At 38.1% G+C, this 21,926-nt stretch overlaps 1 protein-coding gene and 2 long non-coding RNA genes across 7 annotated transcripts in view; all 3 read right to left on the minus strand.

Annotated features, from left to right (window-relative positions):
* bmp1a (bone morphogenetic protein 1a) overlaps positions 1-19,722 on the minus strand; it is a 128,420-nt gene extending 108,698 nt beyond the window's left edge. For 4 of the 5 annotated variants that reach the window (XR_015497251.1, XM_087263796.1, XM_087263798.1 and 1 more), the window contains exon 1: positions 19,542-19,698. Coding sequence is in view for 4 of the 5 variants with exons in the window: in XM_087263796.1 (XP_087119922.1) it covers positions 19,542-19,686 (145 nt within the window). In the remaining variant the exon portion in view is untranslated. 5 annotated transcript variants of the gene reach the window in all.
* LOC147842890 (uncharacterized) lies at positions 1,816-9,673 on the minus strand. Its single transcript, XR_015498545.1, has 3 exons — positions 9,340-9,673; positions 6,542-7,962; positions 1,816-5,622 (listed from the first exon to the last, which is right to left on the minus strand). It is a non-coding gene; the product is annotated as an uncharacterized LOC147842890 (long non-coding RNA).
* On the minus strand, positions 11,170-17,688 carry LOC147842891 (uncharacterized). Its single transcript, XR_015498482.1, has 3 exons — positions 13,927-17,688; positions 11,282-13,167; positions 11,170-11,241 (listed from the first exon to the last, which is right to left on the minus strand). It is a non-coding gene; the product is annotated as an uncharacterized LOC147842891 (long non-coding RNA).
* Positions 19,723-21,926: the final 2,204 nt, after the last annotated feature.

A 21,926-nucleotide genomic window follows, 5' to 3' on the forward strand; every position in this document is an offset into this window, starting at 1 on the left:
GCCATTCGTGCCCGCGCTGTTCTCGAGTAAAGCCACTGGGGGGTGCTGTCGAGCGACTGTCTGTCCGACTGACTGCATGACTGAATGATTGACTGGCCGACCCACCCCTCCTTCCCAAAACCCAAGCAGCGATTTACAAAAGCCGTCCAGAAAAAGAAAGGTCTGATTTTGACCACGTTTTCGGATTTCACCACACGTTCTCGCCCTGTCATAAACTCGTTCGCTTTATTTTTTGGATTCTGTTTTTGTTTTACCTGATTTCTGGAACCGCTCTTCTCCGGACTCAAACCCGGTCATTGCCGTCGTCGCCGTAGCCGGCTCCCCTCCGGCTCTCCGCTCCACCGACGTACACAACGAGTTAACCGGACAAATTGGTTACGTCTGGAAATCCCTCCACAAGGAGGTGAACCATCAGCCGGCGAGTGCGAAGAGGAGCGGCGTCATACCGCTCCGTATCGTTCGCTTAAAAAAAACGAAATGCTGCCATACGTACCTCCGGCCACGTAAGTCGTGGTCTCCAGAAACGTCCGCGGGGATACGTTTCCAGAATGAGCTTGGGTTGAGATTTACTATTAATCACGCAACTATTCGTGCATTTTCAAATTTCGATTAACTGTCCAGCCTTACAAAGTAGCATAACAAACATCCCATCTAGTGGCACGAGAAAAAGAAACAGGAAGTCTCAGAGTTTCGGATTTCGGATTTCACCACACGTTCTCGCCCTGTCATAAACTCGTTCGCTTTATTTTTTGGATTCTGTTTTTGTCTTAGCTGATTTCTGGAACCGCTCTTCTCCGGACTCAAACCCGGTCATTGCCGTCGTCGCCGTAGCCGGCTCCCCTCCGGCTCTCCGCTGCACCGACGTACACAACGAGTTAACCGGACAAATTGGTTGCGTCTGGAAATCCCTCCACAAGGAGGTGAACCATCAGCCGGCGAGTGCGAAGATGAGCGGCGTCATACCGCTCCGTATCGTTCGCTTAAAAAAACTAAATGCTGCCATACGTACCTCCGGCCACGTAAATCGTGGTCTCCAGAAACGTCCGCGGGGATACGTTTCCAGAATGAGCTTGGGTTGAGATTTACTATTAATCACGCAACCATTCGTGCATTTTCAAATTTCGATTAACTGTCCAGCCTTACAAAGTAGCATAACAAACATCCCAACTAGTGGCACGAGAAAAAGAAACAGGAAGTCGCTTCCTGGCTTTAACCAAACAAAACAAAAGTATGACAACATTGGCAGATGAACGCAATCCAGATGTTCCCCTGCTCCTCCTCCACACGATTGTTTCATGTTCTTCTTACCTCTCCTGACCTTCTCTTATCAGAGTCAAATGTACAAACTCAAGCTGTGTGCTAACATTCAGCCTGAACCCGCTGCCTCTGACACACTCGAAAGCAAATACACACTCATATGTTCCACATTTACGATCACTTTAGAAGATTTATGTCAGTATTGAAGTTGAAAACAGCAGTAATTGAAAGAAACTAACATCTCCTATTGTGCTCCAAGGAAGAAACAAAGCAAATCCAGTTTGGAAAGAAGCAAGAGAAGTCAGTGAATAAAGACAGAACTGCGCTTGACTACATTCTTTTTCACAACAGCAGTTCAGCAGTTTTGGACAGCTTTTCCAGTAACAAGCTACTTTTTACCCAACAAGTAGCAGAGCAGCGTGACAAAAGATTATAGCCTGTCATACTGTACATCACATTATATTGCACAGCTTTACTACCAAGCAAAACCCGAGGCAAAAAAAAAATCACATGCTGTTTTTCTAGAAGATTTTTTCCCCTCTCTCTCTCTCTCTTTAGTACAGTACTGGGAGGTCTGAATCATTTCAGTTCTTAGTGGTAAGGAGTTGGGTAGATGTAGACGTTAATAACTATGATGTTGGGTGTAGGGTTGGAGTAGCCGTAGACATTTATAACTGAGGATTGGCTTTGGGTTTGTGGTAGGTGTAGACGTTAATAACTGTGAGGGTTAGGTTTATGGTTGGGGTAGGTGTAGACGTTAATAACTGTGAGGGTTAGGTTTATGGTTGGGGTAGGTGTAGACGTTAATAACTGTGAGGGTTAGGTTTATGGTTGGGGTAGGTGTAGACGTTAATAACTGTGAGGGTTAGGTTTACGGTTGGGGTAGGTGTAGACGTTAATAACTTTGAGGGTTAGGTTTTACGATTGGGGAAGGTGTAGACGTTAATAACTTTGAGGGTTAGGTTTACGGTTGGGGTAGGTGTAGACGTTAATAACTGTGAGGGTTAGGTTTACGGTTGGGGTAGGTGTAGACGTTAATAACTGTGAGGGTTAGGTTTATGGTTGGGGTAGGTGTAGACGTTAATAACTGTGAGGGTTAGGTTTATGGTTGGGGTAGGTGTAGACGTTAATAACTTTGAGGGTTAAGTTTATGGTTGGGGTAGGTGTAGACGTTAATAACTGTGAGGGTTAGGTTTATGGTTGGGGTAGGTGTAGACGTTAATAACTGTGAGGGTTAGGTTTACGGTTGGGGTAGGTGTAGACGTTAATAACTGTGAGGGTTAGGTTTATGCTTGGGGTAGGTGTAGACGTTAATAACTTTGAGGGTTAAGTTTATGGTTGGGGTAGGTGTAGACGTTAATAACTTTGAGGGTTAGGTTTATGGTTGGGGTAGGTGTAGACGTTAATAACTTTAACTGTGAGGGTTAGGTTTATGGTTGGGGTAGGTGTAGACGTTAATAACTTTGAGGGTTAGGTTTATGGTTGGGGTAGGTGTAGACGTTAATAACTGTGAGGGTTAGGTTTATGGTTGGGGTAGGTGTAGACGCTAATAACTGTGAGGGTTAGGTTTATGGTTGGGGTAGGTGTAGACGTTAATAACTGTGAGGGTTAGGTTTATGGTTGGGGTAGGTGTAGACGTTAATAACTGTGAGGGTTAGGTTTATGGTTGGGGTAGGTGTAGACGTTAATAACTTTGAGGGTTAGGTTTATGGTTGGGGTAGTTGTAGATGTTAATAACTTTGAGGGTTAGGTTTATGGTTGGGGTAGGTGTAGACGTTAATAACTTTGAGGGTTAGGTTTATGGTTGGGGTAGGTGTAGACGTTAACAACTGTGAGGGTTAGGTTTATGGTTGGGGTAGGTGTAGACGTTAATAACTTTGAGGGTTAGGTTTATGGTTGGGGTAGGTGTAGACGTTAATAACTGTGAGGGTTAGGTTTATGGTTGGGGTAGGTGTAGACGTTAATAACTGTGAGGGTTAGGTTTATGGTTGGGGTAGGTGTAGACGTTAATAACTGTGAGGGTTAGGTTTATGGTTGGGGAAGGTGTAGACATTAATAACTTTGAGGGTTAGGTTTATGGTTGGGGAAGGTGTAGACATTAATAACTTTGAGGGTTGGGTAGGTGTAGATGTTAATAACTAATATTTGGTTTAGGGCTGGGTAGGTGTAAACGTTAATAACTGTGAGGTTGGGTTTAGGGTTTGGGTTGGTGTAGATGCTAATTACTGTGATGCTGGGTTTCGTTGTGGTAGGTGTAGATGTTAATAACTGTGACGGTTGGGTTTAGGGTTGGGGAAGGTGTAGACGTTAATATCTGTGAAGGTTGGGTTTAGGGTCGGGTCGGTGTAGACGTTTATAACTGTGATGGTTGGGTTTAGGGTCGGGTAGGTGTAGACGTTTATAACTGTGATGGTTGGGTTTAGGGTTGGGGTAGGTGTAGACGTTAATAACTGTGAGGGTTGGGGTAGGTGTAGATGTAGATGTTAATAACTGTGATGTTGGGTTTAGGGTTGTGGTAGGTGTAGATTTAAATAACTGTGAGGTTTGGGTTTAGGGTTGTTGTAATACACAATACAATGGCCAATTTACACTTAACACAAGTAATTCTCATATCTAGTAAAAACTCAAAGCATCCACTATGTATTGGACCTGATCCAGTACGTCATCATGTTGCAGGCTGCAGCAAGGACACCCCCCTTGTTTTTGTTGCCAATTTTGCTTGGTAAAAGCACAGAAATGGCAAACTTGACCTTTAAAATAGGAGCGAAACACAAACCTACAGGTCTCAAATCAGTCCTAACCTCAATGGTTTACAAAAGTGGTGTCAGTACTGGGTTCAGACGTGCAGCAGGGTGATGTACGGTTCACGCTTTAGCTGCCAGAGGCTCTGAATGCGCCGCAGTCACATCAGCTGGCAGACAGACGCACAAACCCGCAGGACCGGGCCGTGCTGGCATTCACTGAATGACCTACAGTCTGCAGCACGCTCACCTCACCTCATCCCCTATATCTAGCCTCATTTTCTCTGATCCTTGCCCAGGGGGCGAAGAGAGGAAGTCTTTGGCTCGGTTACAGTTATAAACGTCCATTGCACAACAGCAGTGAACCAATGAGGGAAAGCAGAGTCTGGGTGAATCCTGGAGCTTATGGAAATGAGGTCTTACAAATTAAACTTTTTCATTTGTTGTCCTGGGGCTGGATTATGGAAATGATGTTGACAGACAAATGTTACGCAACACGGCTCTCCGATCCCTTCAGGAAAAAGCGTTTGCAGTCAGAGAGGCGTACAGTAATTGTGCGTGACTGCTTCTCATTCATTTTTCATCCCGTAAACGGGTGAATTTATCTAGATGAATGCTTCAAAAGATCCCGCGAGGGCCTTCAGGTTAGAAACACAGCCTTAAAGCAGACAACTACACCATTGAAGTTCCAGAGATTCCTATAATACTGCGAGAGATTTTCCTTACAATCAGGCCAAGTACATTTGTCACGGTGTCCTGTAAAAGCCATAATTAAGACCTAGTGTTTTAGCAGAGATTAGAGGTTTTTAAAGTCGTCATCACAGAGCACTTCAAATCTTTTTGCAAATCTAAAAGCAAAGACAAGGCATGGATCACGTTTTATTTGACATAAAATAGTATGAGGGGCAGTATGGTGGCTCAGCGGTTAGCACTGTCGCCTCACAGCAAGAAGGTCGCTGGTTCGAGCCCCGGCTGGTTCAATTAGCATTTCTATGTGGAGTTTGCATGTTCTCCCCGTGTTGGTGTGGGTTTCCTCTGGCGGCTCCGGTTTCCCCCACAGTCCAAACACATGCGCTATAGGGGAATTGGGTAAGCTAAATTGGCCGTAGTGTATGAGTGTGAGTGTGTGTGTGTGTGTACGTGTTTTTATGACATATTAGGACAAAAATCTGTATAATGACATGGGTAGGACACGGGTATTACAAAAAGGAGGTGAAATATAAAGACATTGGTGACGTCCTCATTTGAGAAATGATGAGTTTAATCAGAGAGTAAAGCTGCACACTGTCTCCTGTGATGGTTGGGTTTAGGGGTGGGGTGAGGGCAATACAATATACGGTTTGGACAGTATAAAATGAATGGAAACCTATGTAATGTCCCCAGTTTTCACAAAAACAAACATGTGTGTGTGTGTGTGTGTGAGAGAGGGGAGAGAGAGAGAGAGAGAGAGAGAGAGAGAGAGAGAGAGAGAGAGAGAGTGTATGGATGTTTCCCAGTTCTGGGTTGCAGTTAATAAAAAAAAATGAATGAATAAATAATATGTCAGGATTATTTGTAGTTAGGATCAATTAAAAGCATTTGTGGCATAATGTTGATTACCACGAAAACTAAGGGTGTCACGATCCTCCAAATTCTCGATTCGATTACATTTTTGATTCTAAAGGCACGATTCGATTCGATTTTCGATAATGAATAATTAATTAATAACGGATTAATTATTTGTAGCCTACCGTTTAAACTACCTGACCTGCATGGTCTTTGTTTTACCCATAAACAAATCATACAGTAAATGAATAAAGGCAAGATACACACATAATTACCACCTGTCAATCACTTTTTCTGCGGGACTCGTGAATAGGCAGTGATCTGTGTCGTTATAATGGCGTCGGTAAAAAAGACGCACAACCAACAGGAACCAGCCAACAGTATCTGAGGTGTTCGCTAAAATGACTAAGAACAAGTGAGTGAAAGATTAAAGCAGTCCTCTGACTGCCTGGACCTGCTGTCTCGAGCGCATGGCTGTGTGTGCGTCTGTGTCTGTGTGGTCACGTGATGTGCATTTTCAGAGGTAGAGAGGAAGGAGGGCTGCTCAGAAATGCTACACGCCACTGTGGATGTCAAATCGTTGTCGTTCTAAAATGCCATTTAAAAACAAAGACAGTGTAAACAGGGCCTGAGTGTGTACTTTTCGCGAGCGGATTTGCAACGGGGGCGGGCGGAGGATCGCGATGCCGGTGTTGTCTATCGGACGAACCGTACGTAATACGTACATAGCAGAGCTTGCAAAACTGTGTTTTGTTTTTTTTTGTCGACAACACGAACGTTGTCAACATAACTCACTGGAAATCCAAAATGCTTCCACACCGGCGACTTCATTGAAAGAGGAGAGGGTTTGAGTTCTGTCGACGGGTCTCCTGCGTCTGCAGTTTAACAAGCACTTCAACAAGCCTGTTTTTTTCCCGCTTGGAAAAACAAGCTGACGTGACATGGGGGCGTGGCAGCATCGACGATTCTATTTTTTGATTCGATAATCGAAATTGAGCATAAATCCTCATGACTGCAATAGCAGCACAAAAGACATCCTGGAAAAATTAAAAGAAATTAAGGACATTTTCTGGAAGTAAAAAGTGATTTAGAAGAAAAGTTTAAAAAACACAAATGCTGTCAAATAGAGCATTTTATTTAGCATAAAATAACAAAAAGGTGCATGACTATAGTCAATAGTCAACAAAAATTCTGTCACCATTTACTCACCCTTTACTTGTTCAAAACCTCTTTGAGTTTTAATATTTTGTTGAACACAAAATAAGTTATTTTAAAAATGCTGAAAACCGGTATCCATTGACTTCCATCCTATAAAAATCTAGTTTCTAACATTCTTCAAAACATCTTCTTTTGTGTTCAACAGAAAAATGAAACTTATAAATGTTTGAAGAGTAAAGAGTCATAATTTTAAGTAACCTACACTGTTAAAAAATGTAAACTTAAACAAATTTGTTACAACTAGGTAAATTAATTAGTTTCCACTTAATTTATTAAGGTTTTCGGTAATAAATAAATTGGAAAAACGTCATTCTTTTAGGTGCAAGTAGTTTAATTTAATTCCAGGGAGGCTTTTTTTTTCCTCAGGTGTAAGTTTAGCGTGAAATTTGACACTGCAAAAATATTACATCACCATAAATGAACGCATTTAAAACTCTCTGAAAAATAAATGATGATGTAATCTCGAAGCATACTTCGCCGAGTGAGCACTCCATTCCACATACATACCAAAAGCTAGTACATTTCACTCATTTTTCCGACAGATTCCGACTGCGAAATGAGTCGGAATTATGCAGGATCGCTTGAAAAGTCATTAAACGAACCACCAAACCTCCCCGAAAGAAAAGTGAGCCATGGGAGTGTATGATGTCATCCGCCGTGCATGTATGACAGTCTGTGCTCGGCCAGAAGCTCCAGCTGAACTGTCTGTGCCTGTGGTTTTCCACGCCGAGACACAAGACGGACTCAGAGGACGCAAAAAAAATCTGGAATTCAAGCACTACCACATTTCTTGGTGAGCGCTGCAACGGGGGAATCAGGTCAAAGAGTGCTTTATTAAAACCATGCTGGGGAAAGAGACACGGAGACCAACATTAGCCATGCGAGAGCAAGCTAGCAGTCAGAGTCTTGTGGCCTCTGTGTATATTTGTTGTCTGGCGTTTTTCGCGGAGTTTATGAATTAGGCACTTACATGACCCATGTGAGAGATCAGGACATCCTATTTACCTCCTTAAAGGAACAGTTCAGCTAGAATAAGATATGCTGAAGCGTCTTTAAACAGTGCTACTTTATACACTGTAAATGTAAAAAGTTGACTAAACTTAAAATCGTAAGGCATCTTGCTAAACAGCTTTATTTTAGTTGATTCAACGTTCAGCTTTTCACTTGATTTAAGTTGAATGCAGTGATGGGAATAATGGCACTAGGGTTGTAACGGTATGAATTTTTTACGGTATGATAATCGTCTAAAACAATACCACGGTTTGACGGTTTCGCGGTATACGGTATTAAATAGTAATTCTCATAGCAAAGACCCTGAAAAGAATAAGAACACGTTTTCTGACTGAACAAAGGTTTTATTTCAACAAACTTTTGAAAGAACCATTTTAATAGAACTATAGAAGTCTTTTATAAAAATAAACTGAAAAATTTACCATTTTAATAAATTAAATTAGAAGGAATAAACAAGCAAGGTCTTTTAAGATTAGACAAAAATAAACTTAAACTGTCCTTCCTTATAAGCAGGATAAATGGGAGACCAAAAGTGCAATACCAAGTTTATGGCTGTAAACATGTATTTAAAGCGTTGTTTTTTTCAGTCTAGGTTGTGATGAAGAAATGTAAGCATGTTGAGATTTTCAGGACTTAATCTTGACCGCTGAGGTGAGAGAATGTGTCCACTTGTACAATGAACAAATAAAAAAATAAGAAAATAATAAATAATGTGTCAAAGTCCAAATAAACATGGTGCAAATCCTCAGTAAAAAAATAGATATAAATATTTACTATACTATAAATAGTTACATAACGAAACTAGATTCAATATGGAACATCCTTAGGTTTTATGTGCCAGCATGGATATGGTTGTCTGTGGATATGGATTTGGATATGGTTGTCTGCAATGCAGACAAACAGCTGCATCTTCATTTGCGTCTTTTGAAAACAGCAAGAGCAGCAGTTCGTCTTTGCTGTGTCACTGTTTTGTCATGTTTCTGTGCTGCTGTGCATGCAAAAGTACTTAGTATGAGAATTATTTCATGCAAAACTTTTTTTTTGCGTTTTATTTAGCCGCGCAGAAATGTATGCCTATCTCTCATTCCGTGTTGTTCAAAAAGCTCATGTTGGTCCACAAACAAAAGCGAAACCTATGCTTATTGGTAGTGATATAGTGAGTTTGAACCAATCTGGTCATGGAGGAGGGACAATGCATGAATGTATCATGTCTGGTTTGTCCGGAGACACAGTGACGAGCGTTTCTATGTCAAATCAGCGTTGTCAAATTTTGATGATGTAACCGCACTGATTCCGGAGCCTCTGAAAGTCCGAGAATGTTATGTGATACAGCACTGGAAAGCTGAGATTCTCTTCTTTATGTCAATCTTTGAATTGTATGAATCGGATCAGCGGATCAAAAGTTATTAAATATTTAAGAGCTATACTTATTTTTAGCCGCGGGCGGCTGTCTCGGTCTTTAAAGGTTAAAACTGTTGATATGCAATTGTTCATGGTATGATAATCGTGCACGTTCAAATCATGGTAGACCGTCATACCGGTATATTGTTACAACCCTAAATGGCACTATAACTAACAGCGATACTGGTTACTGAAAAACAGTAATCAAATTAGTTGCTGTTTCAAAATTCAGTTACTGTTTAAATTCATTGATTTCCTCAACATTCTACACACAATCCCCCATAATGACAATGTGAAGAAGGAGTTTTTGAAATTGTTGCAAATTTATTAAAAATAAAAACGCTGAAAAATCACACGTACATCAGTATTCACAGCCTTTGCTCAATACTTTGTTGATGCACCTTTAGCAGCGATTACAGCCTCAAGTCTTTCTGAATATGATGCCACAAGCTTGGCACACCCGTTTTGGGGAATTTTTGCCCATTCCTCTTTGCAGCACCTCTTAATCTCTATCAGGTTGGATGGGAAGCGACGGTGTACAGCCATTTTCAGATCTCACCAGAGATGTTCAATAGGATTTAGGTCTGGGCTCTGGCTGGGCCACTCAAGGAAATTCCCCAAGTTGTTGTAAAGCCACTCAATTAATGTTTTGGAGGTGTGCTTTGGGTCATTGTCCTGCTGGAAGATGAACCATCGCCCCAATCTGAGGTCAAGAGCACTGTGAAGCAGGTCTTCATTCAGGATATCTCTGTACATTGCTGTGTTCATCTTTCCCTCTATCCTGACTAGTCCGCCAGTTCCTACTGCTGAAAAACATCCCCACAGCATGATGCTGCCACCACCATGCTTCACTGTGGGGATGCTATTAGCCTGGTGATGAGCGCTGCCTGGTTTTCTCCAAACGTTACGCCTGGCATTCACTCCAAAGAGTTCAGTTTTAGTCTCATCAGACTAACGATGACCGAATTAAATTTTTTTGGTGCACTTTAAGCTCTAAAAATGACCAAATAAGGACACACAGCAAACAATACATCACAGAAGAAGTCTTATACACTTCCTGAACTATTTTTCCAAGTCTGCTTAAAATCAAAATGTACAATGTTTTATTTTGTTAGCGCACATTGTTAGTCTTAAAAGAATTAATATGTGCAAGTTATTCCACTGAAAAAAAAAAAAAAACTTGTTTGCTACCAGCCACAACCATTAGCTTGCTGCAAGTGAAAGAAAAGAGGAGGGGCCCAAAATAAAGCTCCACCCCCTACTCAATATTCAGTTTTTGTTCAAAATACACCACCATATTTGGCCAGATTTACTCTGAAATGTGACACCCTTCTTTAATTGAACCAATTTCTCTTTGATATCTTGTCCTTTATTTGGGATATTTTATATCTTTATACACCAAACATTGCTTTTTTATTTCCAAAACGGCTTTCACTGTACATAATTATAAGTTTATATCTTATTTTGTTCTCCACAGAAAAAAAGAAAAGCAATTTTTATACCTCTAAATATTTTTCTCCAAAATTTATTTAAATATTTTTTCTCCAAAATTTCTTTAAATATTTTTCTCCAAAATTCCTTTAAATAATTTTCTCCAAAATTCCTTTAAATATTTTTCTCTAAAATTTCTTTAAATATTTTTCTCAAAAATTCCTTTAAATATTTTTTTCCAAAATTCCTTTGAATATTTTTCTCCAAAATTCCTTTGAATATTTTTCTCTAAAATTCTTTGAAATATTTTTTTCCAAAATTCCTTTAAATAATTTTCTCCAAAATTCTTTTGAGTATTTTTCTCCCAAATTCCTTTAAATATTTTTCTCTAAAATTCTTTGAAATATTTTTCTCCAAAATTCCTTTACATAATTTTCTCCAAAATTCCTTTGAATATTTTTCTCCAAAATTCCTTTGAATATTTTTCTCTAAAATTCTTTGAAATATTTTTCTCCAAAATTCCTTTAAATAACTTTCTCCAAAAATAAGGATTAAAAAAAAAAAATTTAGATTAGATTTCACTGATTTCTCTTTGATATTTATATTTAGGATATTATATTTCTTCGTACACCAGAAGCTGTTTTTTTTTTTTTTTTTTTTTTTTTTACCAAAATGACTTTTACTGTACAAAATTACTCAATAATATCAAGTTTTTTTCTTGTTTTATATACCTGTAAATATTTTTAAGCAATTAATTAAATGTAACTCAACAGAACTGCAGATCAGGTTTTAACAGCAACATTAACCGACACAAACACTGTCCATTTATGAAGTGTGCTTCACACAGGTGAGTGGGTTTGACAAACCACTCATAGAAACACTATGGCACTTTTTCTCTAGAAATAAATTCTCAAGTTACTTTTTATAACCAGCGCTTCTCGTATGTATTCTTGCTGAATCGCTGAATGCCTCCTCAATTGTAAAGCCGCTTTGAACACAAGCATTAACTAAATGACTAAATGTAAATGTAACTCACAGTAGAAGCATTCTACCACATCTCTTCTGATGAAGTGTAAACAAAGCACATTTCATCTGTCTTCTCCTAAACACACAGACCTCTCGTCTGTCTCATAATCTCTGCTACAGCTGGGCCGCTTGGGCTACATCCAGAACCAAACCCCATCCTCTCTACTGCTCCAATTGGAGAAAGATCTGCATGTTGCATGTAGGGCTGCTCGATATTGGACAAATAAAAAAAAATCTGCTATAAATATTGTGGTATGAATACAGTTTCACAAGATGGTTTGAATAGCACTATGTGACAATTTTCTAGGAAATCTAACAGTATTCAGGTGCAATGCTTTGTCTCGTTTCTAGTCCAAACATCGAAAAATTCTTAGATCTAGTAAAAATATTGTTTTGTTTTCAACATAAGAAATCAGGGAAAAACTTGGTTTCCTCAAAGCAAGCAAGATTATCTGCCAGTCAGGTAAGTAAAATAAACTTTAACAAGTTTTCGCTTTGAAATGTAAATATTTGGACTAGAAATAAGACAATTTATTTTATTTTTTTGCATAAATCGTAAAAAAAAAAAATTTTGTAGCTGCAGGTCCACTATAATCCAGACTCAACATTGCATATTTTGCGATGTGACTATTGTGGATGCGCAGATTGCAATATCGAAAAATATTTTTAAAATAGTATTGATTAATACCGAATTCCAGAATCATGACAATCCTATTAGAAATGCGAGCGCTCTCCAAAGTTATAGACATGTTTACAACAATCTGAACCGGTCAGGTAACCAGGGTTAAGATATTATGGGCAGTAAAGGATTGGCGAAATCCCGGTTTATACTTCTGTGTCAAGTAACCTGCGTAACCCACTGCGCATGCAACGTGCGTAGCTGTGCATTTATACTTCTGCGCGCTGTCTCTGTTGGTCTGCATTAACACTTCCTAAACGCTCGTAGGCAGTGTGTTAATGTTCCTCTGTGTCAAGTTTCTTCGCTGCTGTTTTGTTTTTTCTGAACGCTTCCAGGATGTACAAGTGGCTCAAACTCGCTCATTTTGAGGCAGGAATCGGCAGACGTGCGACAACTTTAACTATGAGGTAAACACAAAACAAAACTTTCCATCCATACGCGACTCTACACTTGTAAACAATCGTTCCATCAGGCTCGAGCCTCTCAATCCTGCCCACACTCGTCAACGCTACCAAGCAGACCAATCACAGAGCGATGTGGTTACATATTTAGAGAGGTGCACGCCAGCGCAGAAGTATAAATCAGCCTTAATACTCTTTCTCGAACCATAGCTTTCATGGAAAAGACATCAACCGTGCAAAATTTGTGACAACATCCAATCCACAATGTAAAAAATATCAGTTAACAGCAAAATAACAGTTATCCGATCCATTTCCCGCCATTTATTTATGCTTTTGAATTGCTTTTTGGGAACTTTAGACGCTTAAAAAATAAAAAAGTGACTTTAATTTACTTTTTTTAATAGTTTAAAGTGATATATTGTCTGGGTTGGTGTTTTAAATAATGGTACAAAAAAAACTGGTATAAACTGCAGTACTTTTGCTGTTGATTTCCGCACTTAATCTTCTAGTTTTTTACAATAAATTGTTTCAAACTACTAAAAGGTCAATAAAAGTGCCATTTCTTAACATCAAAAGTCGACAGAGCAGAGATGAAGATCCCATAATGCAATTCACAACCATAAATAAACACAAGCCAATCGTGAAATGCACAACCTGTTAATTAATGGATATATTTTACAGTTTACATAACTGCGTTTGTTTATGGAAAACAGCTGTGAATGAACTGAAAATTGGTGCATCACTTCATAACAGCCAATAAACTCTAAATCACAACAACCCGAGTGAATACATCGCTCCCTTTTTACGAAACGCAAATAAACAAGCGCAAATACACAATTAAAGTCAGTTATCAATTGGTACCAAATTCCAGTATCATGACAATCCTTTTAGAAATGTGAGCGTTCTCCAAAGTTATAGACATGTTTACAACAATTTGAACTGGTCAGGTAACCAGGGTTAAGACATTAAGGGCAATGAAAGTACATCAACCTTGCAAAATTTGAGACAACATCCAATCTACAATGTAAAAAACATCAGTTAACAGTAAATTAACAGTTATCTGATCCATTTCTCCCATTTATTTATGCTTTTGAATTGCATTTTGGGATCTTGATCAACTTTAGACACTTAAAAGAACAAAAAACGTGACTTTAATTGACATTTTTAATAGTTTAAAGTGAAATATTGTCTGGGTTGATGTTGTAAATAATGGTACAAAAACCTGGTATAAACTGCAGTACTTTTTCTGTTGATTTACGCACTTAATCTTCTAGTATTTTACAATAAATTGTTTCAAACTACTAAAAGGTCAATAAAAGTGCAATTTCTTAACATCAAAAGTCGACAGAGCAGAGATCAAGATCCTATAATGCAATTCACAACGTAAATAAACACAAGCCAATCGTGAAATGCACAACCTGTTAATTAATGGATATATTTTACAGTTTACATAACTGCGTTTGTTTATGAAAAACAGCTGTGAATGAACTGAAAATTGGTGCATCACTTCATAACAGCCAATAAACTCTAAATCACAACAACCCGAGTGAATACATCGCTCCCTTTTTACGAAACGCAAATAAACAAGGGCAAAGACACAATTAAAGTCAGTTATCAATTGGTACCAAATTCCAGTATCATGACAATCCTTTTAGAAATGCGAGTGTTCTCCAAAGTTATAGACATGTTTACAACAATCTAAACTGGTCAGGTAACCAGGGTTAAGACATTAAGGGCAATGAAAGTACATAAACCTTGCAAAATTTGTGACAACATCCAATCTACAATGTAAAAAACATCAGTTAACAGTAAATTAACAGTTATCTGATCCATTTCCCCCATTTATTTATGCTTTTGAATTGCATTTTGGGATCTTGATCAACTTTAGACACTTAAAAGAACAAAAAACGTGACTTTAATTGACATTTTTAATAGTTTAATAGTTTAAAGTGATATATGAAAAACAGCTGTGAATGAACAGAAAATTGGTGCATCACTTCATAACAGCCAATAAACTCTGACTCACGACAACCCGAGTGAATACATCGCTCCATTTTTACGAAACGCAAATAAACAAGCACAAATAGACAATTGAAGCCAACATCCCTTGGCCATGAAACGTGATAGCAAGGAGTCACACACCAATCGCTTCGGCTTAACGTCGCTGGAGAGCCTGAATCACAGAGTGACAGAACAATCCGGGAAGTTAATCCTAGTATGAGATCGACGCCCCCTGAGCCTTTACAGGTCAACCAGCCTAATCTGTCCGGAATACCAATTTCAGCTGGTGGGCTGCGTTATTGTCCTATAGGCGCTTGTTAAGAGTCTCTCAGAGGGGTGAAAATGTAAAAATGAACAGCCAAGGGCCCCATTCAGCTGCAAATGAGGACAAGGGAAAAAAGCCCCGGCTGAAAGAGTAAAAAAGAGGAAGATGAAAGAGAGAGGAGGTGGAGAGGAGTTGCAGACAAGTTAATAGAGACCGAGTTCCCGGAGATTTTACACGTCTCCGGAGTGACCCCGGTGCGGGGCTTAAGCAACTTGGATTCAATCCAACCGCGAAAGAAAAAAAACAAAACAAATCAAATGTCATCCTGCAGGTGGCAAAACAAAGGAAATCCGAAACATCCCGAGCACAAGATTACGGTCAACGGTCTGCCGCTGGGCTTTTGTACTAACGTACAAACTGAAGGCTAAATTACACTTGATCTCTTAAAGTGATAGCTCAACCCAAAGATGACACTGTAAAAAAGTGATTAATAGACTTAACACATTGCTTTTAAAGGGATTATTTGGCTTTAGTTTTAAGTGGGTGACACGGTGGAGCAGTTGGTAGGGCTGTTGCTGTCACAGCAAGAAGAAGCTCCAGCTGGCATTTCTGTGTGGAGTTTGTCCTCCCAGTGTTGGCGTGGGCTTCCTCCAGGTGCTCCAGCTTGCCCCACAGTCCAAACACATGTGCTGTAGGTGAATTGGGTAAGCTAAATTGTCTGTAGTGTATGTGTGTATGTCCTGGTCCTCCAGGTTGGGGGTTGGGTTAACAACCCACCTCATAAAAACAAGACACTACAAAACACCAATATGTGAGAGTGTATGGGTGTTTCCCAGTACTGGGTTGCAGCTGGAAGGACAATCAATGCCTAAAACATATGACGGAATAGTTGACGGTTCATTCCGCTGTGGCAACCCCTGATAAATAAGGGACTAAGTGGATGGTAAATTAATGAATTATGAGGCGTTTTTTAATAATGAAGTGCACAGATAGATTGTTTATAACAAGCTCTACTATATACATATAAAATAAGAAGAGTACATTTTGATTTCTGACTTTAAGACAGCAGAATTACTCACTTTAGGTAAAGTAATTAATCGCATTTCACACTGTGTACAGACAGGCAACCACCTAAAAGGTTATGTTATGGATAAAACTCTAACGCCCCATTCACACGGGGCTTCAGCGTCAACGCTTGACTGAAGGCGTGTCTGAAGTTGTGGCTAAAGCGATCGTCATAGCAATGAAATTCAGTCAGCAATAGGCCACTGTCTAGCTGGTGTATTTGCATACAGCGATCTGATTGGCTGAAGCTTCCGTCGGCGCTTGAAAAGTTGAGCTAGTCCCAACTTCTGTAGCGAGCAACGCCTCTGAAGCGACGATGACGGATCCACAATGCAGTTTGGCAACACTTGACGTCACCCATTCAAAGTGAATGTGAATGGGGCGTAAGCATCAAGACGATGCGTCATTTCTAGTATCTTTTGCAGAATTGCACAAATAAATGGTTTCCCAGAAAACTGCCCTCTCGTTTATTAATAGATAATGCAGTCACTTCTGCTTAGTTGAGGGTCAGTCAACTCATATAAACATTCTTGAGTTACTATCCCTTTGAAAAAAATCAAGAAATGCACATATTTCAGACCATTCCTTCTTATAGCCAACATTATGTTGTTTTTTTTAGCTCAATAACCTCTTAATGACAAAAAAGGACGACTGCCCTGTCAACAGGAAAAGTGAAAATAGCTTCTCTTGGGATCGAAAGAATTAATTACTTCCCTAGAGCGACTAAACCGTAATTATATCAGACATAATTGCTTGAATTTGGGTCAAGATAAAGTTATCCTCCGGAATATGTGGGTATACGGTGCAAGTCTGGTCTAGCCGTGAAATCGGGGACATCAGATTAAGCGCTTTCTGTGAGAGCTTTTTATACCTTCGGTTTCATCAAGCAAAACAAGACTGCCATAAAACACTGTGTGCAGTACGTGACACTCTTCTTTCATTTGTTACATCACAAAGGAGCTGGGAGTTACATCAACCGTGACTTTTACGCATGTGGAACATGCATTTCTCGAAGACAACAAGGCAGCAGTTACAGCACTGAACATGCTCTTAAAGTGATAGTACACCCAAAAACGAAAGTGTGCAGTTAATTTATTCACCCTCAGGCCATGCAAACGTGACATTTTTCTCTTCAGCAGACTGTTAAAGCTTCTATTTCAATGCAGAAACGTAATCTCTAATGAAATATAATACTTTAATTGTAAATAAGCAAACTGCAACTCTGAGAGGAAAAAAACTAAGACGAACCACACTGATTGGTCTGTTGTGAATATTATTATGTGACAAGAAGATTCTGCTTCACACTGTCGTGAACACACTCATGACCATTTGCCAAAGATGTGATTAATAGGGTTGTACATAATGCTCATTTACCTGCACAGAAACTATTTCTTTTTGTTAAACCCCATAGTAATCTGTTATCATAAGCCTTCAGGTTAGGGCTGGGCCGATAAACGATATTAAATCAAATAGCGATAACATTTATGTTAATAACAACGATAAGCTCTGGACTTGTTTGTTCTAAATTGATCTAAGAACCAATCACAGAGCAGAAATGTGCAACAATGGAAATCTAAAAGTGTGTTGACATTAGAGATGTATTTGCGAAAGTTTGCTTTCCCCTGTAATTTTTGTGGCTTCGGTCATTGTTGGGGTACTCTTTTAAATTTTGAAGCATTGACAACTTATTTTGACATACTAGACATTACGTTATTGTTCAATATAGAAAAAATTATCGAGACAGCATTTTTGCCATATCGCTCAGGCCTTAACGTATTAATTTTGCTCTGCCTGTATATGATTTTTGCTGCAAACTAGCATTTTAGCTGAAAGACTTCTTCGATTTTCTACTTGATAAAAACATTACACCTAAGATGGTCGGAGAGTGAGTAATTTACCAGAAAATGTTCAGTTTTAGTTGATCGACCCCTTTAATTAGATCATGTGACAACAATAGAGAGATAGATGAATAGATAGAAGAATAGACAGAATGACAGAATGATAGATAGACAGACAGTTAGACAGATGGATGGATGGATGGATGGATGGATGGATGGATGGATGGATGGATGGATGGATGGATGGATGGATGGATGGATGGATGGATGGATGGATGGATGGATGGATGGATAGACGGATGGACGGATAGATGGATGGATAGATAGATAGATAGATAGATAGATAGATAGATAGATAGATAGATAGATAGATATATAGATAGATAGATAGATAGATAGATAGATAGATAGATAGATAGATAGATAGATAGATAGATAGATAGATAGATAGATAGATGGATAAAACGATAGACAGACAGATAGACGACTAGCTAGATAGATAGATAGATAGATAGATAGATAGATAGATGGATGGATGGATGGATGGATGGATGGATGGATGGATGGATGGATGGATGGATGGATGGATGGATGGATGGATGGATGGATGGACAGACAGATGAATAGATAGATAGATAGATAGACAGATGAATAGATAGATAGATAGATAGATAGATAGATAGATAGATAGATAGATAGATAGATAGATAGATAGATAGATAGATAGATAGATAGATAGATAGATAGACAGATAGACGGATAGACGGATAGACGGATAGACGGATAGACAGATAGACGATGGATGGATGGATGGATGGATGGATGGATGGATGGATGGATGGATGGATGGATGGACGATGAATGGATGGATGGATGGATGGATAGATAGATAGATAGATAGATAGATAGATAGATAGATAGATAGATAGATAGATAGATAGATAGATAGATAAATAGAGTATGCACAGATAGACAGAGTATTCACTTCGTCTGTACTAAATCCCATCTCCCCTTACATTTGGTTACCAAAATTACGTCATAGGGCAACTACAGAGATGAATGACGTATGCACCCTGTGCAGGAAAACAGAGCCGGCCGGTTACTACGTCATTCAGCTGAGTGACATGGCAAAGTGGGGGGGATGTTCCAATCCCAAAACTGAGAACACAATCTCGAGAATAAATAAAATTGCTATAGCAACCCCAATCTGCAACTGACCATCCCATAATCACAAAAAAAAGTTTCATATACTTTTACTTCACTTTACAACCTTTCTGAACAAATGTCAAACATCATAACGAGTAAATAACACGGAATACATCTGCAACCGTTAGCAAATGTTCAACCTTCGCAAAACTTTTTCGTAAACAAAACCGCACAGAAGCAAAACTTTCAGCCACGATTTGACTAAAGGAAGGGAAAAAAACACCTCCAGGTAAATGGTTTCCTCTCGGGTGTCAAATCATCGCGTAATCTCGAAGACACGGCCGTGTCAGCGACGGCAGCACTTTGCGCAAACTATTGAGTTGTTTACAGACGCCGCCGACCGTGTTTGTTTTGCTGTCATCCACAGTTTTAGAGTTCGCGCAGAATCACAGCAGCCTTACGTGGCTCGCTTGCATCAATCAGAGCAGGGTAAATAAAGACGTCTCGCGCGCTTACCAGCTTTGCAGGGATCTTTATAGTCGATCAGGTCTGATGGGCTGCTGGTCTCCACATAGTAGCCGGGCTCAATCGCGTCCAGATCGAGCGCTGCGAGCAGGGAGAAGCTGGAGAGCAGGAGCGCACACCTCGCCGCGAGCTCCATGATTGGGCGACTGGAGCAGGAATAGAGGTCCAGACGGAGAGAGAGATGGTCGGCGGAGGAGGGAGGAGGGACCGACGAAAAATGGGAGGTTTTAGGGGAAATGAGATCCATCTCGAGGGCGGGTTTAAAGCGCAGCTCTGCCTCCACACACACACACACACTTTGAGGTAAAGTTGGTTTTATATTCGCATATTCATTCAATTTTGAATAATGACAACTTGTGACACTACTTATGACTGTATTATTTACCGATACTTTGCATATCCGATTTGAAATCGCATCTAAGTGTGACTTCAAAACAAGACTAGCATTATTTAATTGACTGTGAACAGTGGTGGAAACTAAGAGTACTAAAAAAGTCATACTCAAGTATAAGTACTATTACTTTCCAAAAATGTAGTGCAAGTAGAGTAAAAAGTATCTGTTGTAAATATTACTTAAAGTATGAGTAACAAGTAGATCTTTCAAAAGTACTCAAGAGTACCCACATTACAAAATATCTCAAGCCCACACAATCAGCTTTTTTTTTTTTTTTTTTTTATGCTTTAAACAACATATACATGACAATACAGCAAACAAAACAATGCCAGGGTGATAGAAAGTAAATGATAACAACAATACATAAAATAACATAAAATAAAATAAAACAAACATAAAAATAAGAGTATAAATACTTAACTAAAAATTCTTACAAATATAGACAAGCAGGACCTTTACATTAATCAAAGATATTGAAACTAGAGCACAGTTGGACAGTTTTAATGGCCTTTCGATTAGCACTATACTGAATAGTGCAAAAGTAATTTTTCAGTTCCTTATAAAACACAGTAAACCAAGGTTTTTTGTTGGAAAATTTACATTCATGAATATGAAACTTAATTAGCAAAATAAATAGGTTAATAACAAAAGCTTCATTATTCAAATTATCATAATTAAAATACCCAAAAATGACAGTTTCATAATGCAAATTAAAGTTAAAGAGTACCCTTTTCTTTATTAAAACAGAAAAGGTGGGGTACAGTTTCCAAATGCAAAGAACAAAAAGAGCAATTTATTTCAATACACAATCAGCTTTTGCTTGGCCCACATGCCGCAGTGAATTACGACATATGACTGGACCAAGGCTGCATCCGAAACCGTATACTTCCATACTATATAGTATGCTAAAATCAGTATGCGAGCCGAGTAGTATGTCCGAATTCATAGAATTCGAAAATCAGAGTAGGTTTTTAGTTATAATACTCTGCTGGATACTCCCAAAATAATTCCACAGAAATCCGCAGATTTTTACCAAAATTCTCAGTAGAAATAGCAAAAAATGTCCGCAGATTCCATCTGGCCCTGCTCATTGTTAATTAGCAAAACAAAATCCTGAAAATAAATCAGTTATGAATAAAGCCTGCTGTTATTTATTTAAGCCTGCTCTCATTTTATTTATATTTTATTTGTTTGTTTGTTTGTTTAAGATTGCTGTTTATTGTATTTATATTTTATTTGTTTGTTTATTTTATATTTTTATTCTATTTATTTGTTGGTTTGTTTGTATATTTGTTTATTTAAGCCTGCCATTTGTTTTATTTATATATATTTATTTATTTGTTTAAGTCTGATGTTTATTTTATTTATACTTCGTTTTATAAATAAATACATTTATATTTATATTTGTTTGCTTATTTGTATATATTAATTTATTTGTTTACATATTTATTTATTTTGTTCATTAGTTTATTTATTTTTTAAGCCTGTTCTTATTTTATTTATATTTTATTTATTTTTTTGTTTGTTTATGTCTGATGTTTATTTTATTTATATATTATTTATTAATTTTTTGTATTTGGTTTATTTTTTATTTGTTTGTTTGCTTATTTGTATATATTCACTTATTTGTTTATGTATTTATTTATTCAAGCCTGCTCTTTATTTTATTTTTTATTTTTTTATTTAAGCCTGTTGTTTATTTTATTTGTATTTTATTTATTAATATATTTTTAAAATCCTTTCATTTATTTGTTTTTATTTATTTTTCTATTATATTTATTTATTTGTTTATTTATGTAAGCCTGCACTTATTTTATTTATATTTTATTTATTTATTTAATTTATATTTCTTATTCTATGTGTTTATTTGTTATTTTTTTCTATTTTATTTATTTATCTTTTTTTATTTATATTTTTTATTCTTTTATCTATTTTTTATTTTATTTATTTAATTAAGCTTTTTATTCTATTTACTTATTTAA

The sequence above is a fragment of the Danio rerio genome, chromosome 8 (genome assembly GCF_052040795.2).
Source record: "Danio rerio strain M-AB ecotype USA chromosome 8, GRCz13ab, whole genome shotgun sequence".
NCBI classification, from domain to species: domain Eukaryota; kingdom Metazoa; phylum Chordata; class Actinopteri; order Cypriniformes; family Danionidae; genus Danio; species Danio rerio.